Source organism: Pteropus alecto, unplaced genomic scaffold, assembly GCF_000325575.1.
Source record: "Pteropus alecto unplaced genomic scaffold, ASM32557v1 scaffold113, whole genome shotgun sequence".
Lineage (NCBI taxonomy): Eukaryota > Metazoa > Chordata > Mammalia > Chiroptera > Pteropodidae > Pteropus > Pteropus alecto.
Window position 1 is genome coordinate 1,053,552 of NW_006433949.1, and position 7,109 is coordinate 1,060,660.

Here is a 7,109-nt window from a genome sequence, read left to right on the forward strand (position 1 = left end):
GCTTTGTCCAGGCTCCCACGGGGAGCCGCAGGCCCGCCGCCCGGCCCCTTTCTCGCCCGCTGCCGGCCGCCGCCGCCGCCAGGATCTCCCAGCGCGCATTAGGCGGGGCTGTCTCACTGGGGCTGAGGCGGGGTCCTACCCCCGCTCCAATTCCGGGGGAAGCAGGGCCCGCGTGTCCAGGCCCCCACTCCAACCAGCAGAGGCGCGGGGAGAGGAGGCGGCGGGATGGGTGGGGGCGCACTGTCTTCGGGGAATACTCGGTTAATTACCCAGGCGGGGAAAAATTCCGGACTGGTACGCCCCACCACCTTCCTGCGCCGGCAGAGATTTTGTGCGGAAAGAGGCAAAGAGAGGTGGAGAGGGTCGGTGAGTGGAGACCCCAGGACTCCGGGCACCATCCGGGCTTTCCTGTGAGTCGGCAGCTCCCTCCCCCAAACCTGGGCCCTGCTAGCTCAGTCTCTGCCCCAAGCACAGCCTCACATTTTGTCGACAATTTTTGGTGGCCCCGACTCGACCTGAAAATTTAACTTTCTAAGCTCGCGGATGTACCGAGGTCGGTATCTTCTCTCCTGGGTCTCCCTGGGCGCGGGGCACCTGGCCCTTGCTCTCCATATTGCCACCAAACCCACTTTTCTAAGAGAAGTCGCCTCTCCCCAGTCTGGGCTACTGGCGCCCTCCCACACCCCCAGCGGGCCTGTGGCACTGGGCAACTCAGAGAGGAGTGCCCTCTCAGGCATGGGCACTTCTGGGGGCTCCCCAAATTCAGAGGCTCAGGGACAGGAGCGGGTGGTGCCTTTCTTGAGCCCACAGTCCGGGAAGCGTAGCAGCGTGTGCAGTGCTGTGACGCCCCAGAACACAGGCAGTCGCCAAAAACCTCCATGGGGGGTTGGAATGGGTCTCCTCCAGCAAGTGCGGAGGAATGGAGGAAGAAGGAAAGGAGGAGAGAAAGAGGGAAGGAGGAAGAGAATGGGTGACTGAGAGGAGGGTTCGCCCAGGCCTGAGCCTGGTAACACCGATCTCAGAATTCTCTTCGCAAACTCTTGCTCTGCGTTCCTGCAGCCCCACAGCTGCAGAGCGGATAACTGGATTGGCCCAATCCTTGAGCTCCCAGCCGCCACGAAACCCAGGGTGCTTGGGGCTGGAGAGTGGGCTTGAGACCTGCCCAGAGCAATTGCCGGCATCTTGGCTACCAGCGCCAGGGGCTGTGCACAGTCCCAGTGGCGGCAGAACCCAGCACCAAATGTCTTGGAAGCTAGTGAGCAGGCTGCGGAGTCTTGGGGGTAGAGTTGAATCCTGACCCCTCCACTCCTACCACAAGTGCTGCCCTCCAGTGCCTGAGTTCCCGCTGGCGCCAAGTACACCAGGCAAGGGCAGCAGGAAGGCTGTGTGTCTGGCTGTGGCAGGTGCATTTGGATTTGGGAGTGCCCAGCTTGGTATGATGGTTGGGAGGGAGTGTGTAAGCCTGTGGATCTCTCCAGGTGTGTTTGTTCATGTTTCTGGGATGGAGTTTACATTTGTATGGTCATATGTGATCATGTGTCTAGATCTGTGTGCCTGAGGTCTCTGAACTCAAGTGTGTGTGTGTGTGGGGGGGAGTGCACCCATGGGTCCTGCGTGGGTCAGTGTGTTTCGCTGCTCATCTGGTGTGTTTATCTGTGTATCACTCTATAGGTGAGTGAACCTATGTGTCTGATTTTGCGTCTGGGAGGTATCTGTGTGTGTGTGTGTGTGTGTGTGTGTATTGGTGTGCATCGGTTAAGGTGTGTCGGTGATTGTCCTGCATGAATAGAAAAGAGAGAAGGGGGTACCTCGGTAACCAAGAGCGAGGGGATCCGGCCCTGGGCTCTCAGCCCCAAGAACAGCGCGGGCCTCGGTGTAGGGCAGCGCGTCCCGGGGGGCCCTTACCTCCGTAGTAGGTGTATGGAGTGGACCCCAACATTTCAGACTCGTCCAAGCGGCCGCCCAGCGGACGCATGCGCCGCGGACTCCGGAAGAAGGCGTGTCTCCGGGCGCCGAGTGCGCTCAGCTGTTTCATCCGGCGTTCTTTGGACCGTCGGTTCTGGAACCACACCTGGGGCAGAAAAGGGGGCTGTGAATTCGGCTGGGGGTGTCTGCTCCCTGCCCGGGCCGCGCCTGCTGGGTCCTAGCGCCGCCTTCGCTCCAAAACTGCCCTGAGGAGGGGGGCTGGGCGGGATTAGGCCGGAGGGGTGGAGAGGGGCCCCGGCGAACCAGCCAAGGGTGAAGGATTTTGCGGACCCGTGGGGCGATTCATAAAGACTTGGGCTTCCTGGTTCTCGGCCTGCCCGCAGCCTGACGGCTTTATAAAGGCCTCCCGCCCGGCCCGGCTCTAGTCTCGGCCCCTCGGCTCCCCAGCCAGACTCTGGCCGTTTGTCTGCCCCGCGCTTCAGCGCAGGAAGGAGGCACATCAGGGAAAGTCGCCTCTTTCTCTGCTCGGAAGATGAGAGGAAGGGGAGGGGTCTTGGACCCTCAGCGAGGCTTAAAACCCTCCTTGAACGGGGCAGGGGACGGGATTCAGAGGTGAAATGACTAGTGACTTCGGTTGAGAGCTTGACCAGCTGGCCCAGACCTCGTGCGCACCGTCGGACCCTAGACCCAAACTCAGCCACTCTCAGCTAAGGGAGCTGGGCGCGAGGCTCCTCCAAGCCCCTTGGCTCCCGGAGGTTGGGGGAAGCGGGGAGGGCGACGCGGGCCGGGCCGCACCTGGATGACACGCATGTTGAGGCCGGTCTCCTGCGCCAGCTGCTCGCGGATGTGGCGCGTGGGCTTGGGCGTGGCGGCGAAAGCGGCCTTGAGCGTCTCCAGCTGCTTGGCTTTAATGGTGGTGCGCGGGCCGCGCCGCTTGGTGCCAGAGTTCTGTTCCTCGTTCTCGTTGTTGGCCGTCTCCTTGTCCGAAGATGTGGAGTTGTCCGTCTCCTTGGGGTCGTCCTGGAGTGGGTCCTGGAGGTCCGGGGACAAACTGCGGTCCGTACAGGATGACACTGCGGGCGGACGGAGCGGGAAGGGACAGCGGCGTCAGAAGCGGCCCGAGGCCTCTCCAGTAGGGTTGCGGGTTCTGCCGGCCCAGGCCATCTCCAACCGCACCGGGTTCCCTCCCAAACCCCGCGACAGCCCCTCCCCCACGGGCCCGGCGCCCGCCCACTCCCTCCAGGCGGGGCCGGGCCTTGGAGGGGCCCTTCTCAGGCCTTCTCGGCACTTTTCGGCTATTGCCTGCGTAAGGGGGAGGCACGCCCTCTGGAGTGCCCGGCGTTCTTGGAGAGGGGACACACGAGGGAGGGGGTGCAGGTGCTCTCGGGGCCTCGGATCTTCTTCTCCCTTCTCTCCTTCCTCCAGAATCCACTTAGTGTCCTCCCAGTGCAGGTAGAAATCTCCAGGAGCTCCAAAGAGGCGAAAAGAATTGCCACATCGGGGGAGGTGGCAACTTTGGAACAGGTTCTTGAATGGGAAGAGGGCGGGGTGTTCCGGTGTCCTGCAGGACTGACTCCGAAAGAACGCTGTGTCTCTTCCCCAGACCCCCGGCCCCTTCCTGGCCCTAGAACTGCCTTGTGGGGGAGCGGGAGCGGGATTGGGTGCAGAAGGTGCACAGGGGGCAACGTAGAGAGCGGCCAGGCTGCGCATGGCGCCAGGGCACTGGGGCCTGGGGCCGTGAAGGAGTGGAGGCCTCCTACCTGAGTTGAGGCTGCCCTCCTTGAGGCTGGACGAGCTCAGGTAGTCGTCCTTGCACACGAACTTGTTCTCGTCGATGACGTAGAGCTCCTCGCCGGTGGACAGCTGCTTGTTGCACACCATGCAGGTGAAGCAGTTGAGGTGGAAGACTTTGCTGCGGGCCTTGCGGACCAGGTCGCTGGGCGAGATGCCTTGCGCACAGCCCGCACACTTAGTGCCAAAACGCCTGCAGACGCAGCACAGCCTGTCACCTGGGGCAGCCCGATGTCCCGTTCTCCCTAGTCTCTGAGCTCTTCCCACCCTCCTTAGCTTTTGAGAAGCCTCTATTTCCACATCTATCAAAGGAGACCCAATCCCGTCCTCCCTCGCTGGAACACGAGAGGCAGGCAAATATTCTGATCTGTTCTTGGGACTCGGACTGCCATGCCTCCTTCGGGTTTATTCAGACTCCTCCAAGCTTAGAGCAACGGGCATAGCCTTAAGCCAAGCAGAGGGCCCGGAGTCCCCCAACATGCTCTCCGTACCCTCACATTCCTACTGGATTTGTCTGAGATGCTCAAGGCAAACTTGGCCCTCGAGGGAAGGATTTTAAGCCAGGCACGCTGGGTTTGGATTATTCTTGGCTTTGCCTCTTAGATCCTTTCTCTCCCATCTGCTGGGGCCCAGGTAGGGCCCGATCGGCCTGGCTGGAGGGTTCTAGCAGAGGGGCAGGGAGCCCCTCTCCTGAGCTGGACCTGAGTAGAAAGGAGGGAACTTTCTGCTGATTTACAGTGCCACCAGCCCTGGAGGCTTTCCAGTCCCCACTGTGAGACCCACCAGAGCTAGTCAGGAGCCTGTGGGCAGCATGGCCTCAGAACGGTGGACTCTGGGAAGCAGAGACCGAGTCTCTAGGCCCACCCTATCCGCCCTCCCACCCAAATTTCTGGCCCTGGCAGACAGTGGGAGAATGTGGCCAGAAGACAATCCTACACCTGCGTGGCCAGCACATGTAATTTCTGAAATTTCCCCCTTTCCCGCGTTCCCGGTCTGAATCCTTTTCTTTCTTCCTTGAGCGCTGGGAGAAGGCTGGCACCCCCAAAATGGGTGGTGCAGATTGGGGAACAGAGAGGGCCCAGGACTTTGGGGCCCCACATCCACTCACACCCAGGTCTCTAAACAGGGCGAATTTGGGTGACATTGATGTAGTGAGGGCATTAGAAGCCATAAGTCACTTTTGGCCTTATCCGGCAGTGTAATTGGCCATATGCACCTTATCAAAAATCATTAGGTGCTTTGCAAGCACGGCCACATTAGGGGCCTCAGTTCTATGGGGCCGGGGAGTTTACACATGTAAAGGCGCGGCTGACATTTTCTCCTATTCAAATTCTTAGTGCCAAGCAGCTGGGGCCAGGGAGCAGCCTTGCTCAGCGGTGTTAATCACTCCCCCCCACTTCCCTGGGCGCTGGAATTCGCACTCACAAAGCCAGCTCTGGGTGCCCGGTGGAAGCAGGCAGGGCTGAGCGGCCAGAAACCACACAGCCTTCCAGCCATCCTTTGGTATTTCCCAGCTGGGGAAACTGAGGCCCAGAGAAGGGATCATCTCTGGCCTGCCTGTGGGCCCCTGTGGGCAGCAAGGGGAGGTGACACCGCTCAGGATAGACCCCAAACGTCCTGATTTCATTGGTACTTTTCAACGTGGGAGAAAATGTTTAAGGAGTTGGGGTAGGAGGGTGAGGAGAAGAAGGTTCCCTACCCCCAACAGCAGAGGAGACCTTCCTGGCTGAGCCCCCTCTGGAGCTGGGAAGTTTCTGTTTGTCCAGGAAGGCTCTGGGGCCCTGCCCGCCTTGCCGGGAGGGCAGGCTCTGCGCAAATGCTCTCTGCTCGGTGGGAAAAGCCTCCAGCCAACTCCTAACTTTGCAAAAACCCTTCCTCTTTCAGAACCGAGCTTGAAACTTCCCACCTTGGGGTTGCAATCTCTAGGAAGGGGCCGAGTCGGGTGGGGAGCAAGTTTGTCTCGGCTTCTTCTTCCCTGCCCCATCTCGGCTCCAAGCCGGCCTGGAGGTGCAACCGTGAGGCCGAGAAGCAGCGTCCAGCTCGCTCCACCCGGGCTCGGGCCCTTTCCTGGACCGAGGACGCAAGGAGAGCAGTGGGCTTCCTTGCTCCCCTTTTAAGCTGGCGAGCCCGGGAGGCTGGGATGGGTTTCGTGGTCTCCCCTTTCCCGGCACCCCAACGGAGCGCGCGCAGGGTGGGCGCGCGGGCTGCAGGGCTGCGCGGCCTCTTACCTGAAGAAGTCATTTTTGCAGTAGAGCTTGCCCTCGCGCGAGAAGCACTTCTCCGAGAGATTGGTCTTGCACTCACAGCACTGAACGCATTTGATGTGCCACGCGCGGTCCAGTACGTTCAGCAGAAAGCGGTCGAGGATGGGCCGCTCACAACCGGCACAGTGCACCATCATAGCCCCGAGCCCCGGGCGGCTCGCGCCGCCTTGCCCTCCCTTTGGGCCCCCGGCCCTCGGGCCCCCCACGGCCCCGCCGCTGCGTGCCGCCTCTTCTCTCGGCCGTCGGCGGGCGAGTCCGGTCCGGACCAAGACTCAGCCGGTCAAGTCCTTGGGTGATCGCTGGGCCGCCTGGAGTGGGGTGGGGAGTGGTGGCGTTCACAGCCTCATGCCCCGGATCGCGCGCCCCCGCGCTTGTTCCGAGCTCTCCCAGGTGTCTTGGGTGGCTGCTGGCCTTGGCGCTGCCGAGCGGCTTTCCCCGGTGGCGGAGGCGCCGGCACTTTCCCCCACTTTCAAGCGGTCCCGATCCTCATCTTTGTCTGGCCGCCGCCTAATTCGCGCATCCTTATTCAGATTTGGTGACGTGGCACGGCACGTAGGGGGCCTGGTGGCCAATGGGCGCGCGGTGGCCATGGCAACCTCTTAAATTTATAGCATATCTAAATTGGCTACAGCGTTGCGGTCCGGACAGAGCAAAAAAAACAAGGCATCAGTATTGTTGAGTATTAGCTTGTACCTGGTTCGGAGGCGAAGTAAGTATTTACCTTCTAGTTTGCGGGCTGGGAACCGGGGGCCGCGCGATCTGAAAACTGCTTCTCTCTTCCTCTCTCTCTCCTCGCAAGTATTTGGGGGCAAGGATTCCAGAGCCTAGTGGGGGGTCGGGACCCCTGCCCCCTTCGCCATCCCTGGAACTTGCAGAACTTGTCCGAGGCCCGGAGCGCGCTCTACATCCGCCTTCTCCTTCTCCTGCCCAGCCCAGCCCGCCCAGATTGGATTTCCTCAGCCCCGCGCGCGTCCCTGGGGTCTGCGCCCCGAAGCCGGGACAGCGCAGTTCAAGGGGCTCCCAGAGCCGCTCGGCTTCTTTTGTGATAAACGGTGCTGGGGCCCACTCGGGCTTGTCTCGTGAGGGGTGGGGAGAGATAAAGAGAGGGAGAGAGAGAGAGAGAGAGAG

At 61.2% G+C, this 7,109-nt stretch overlaps 1 protein-coding gene across 1 annotated transcript in view; it reads right to left on the reverse strand.

The window, feature by feature from the left end:
* LHX5 (LIM homeobox 5) overlaps positions 1 to 6,680 on the reverse strand; it is a 9,328-nt gene extending 2,648 nt beyond the window's left edge. Inside the window, exons 1-4 of the mRNA XM_006908580.1 lie at positions 5,946 to 6,680; positions 3,687 to 3,910; positions 2,722 to 2,999; positions 1,906 to 2,071 (exon numbers count right to left, since the gene is read on the reverse strand). Coding sequence (XP_006908642.1) covers positions 1,906 to 2,071; positions 2,722 to 2,999; positions 3,687 to 3,910; positions 5,946 to 6,118 — 841 coding nt within the window. The 5' untranslated portion in view covers positions 6,119 to 6,680. The remainder of the gene's footprint in view (positions 1 to 1,905; positions 2,072 to 2,721; positions 3,000 to 3,686; positions 3,911 to 5,945) is intronic.
* Between the last annotated feature and the right edge of the window lie 429 nt (positions 6,681 to 7,109).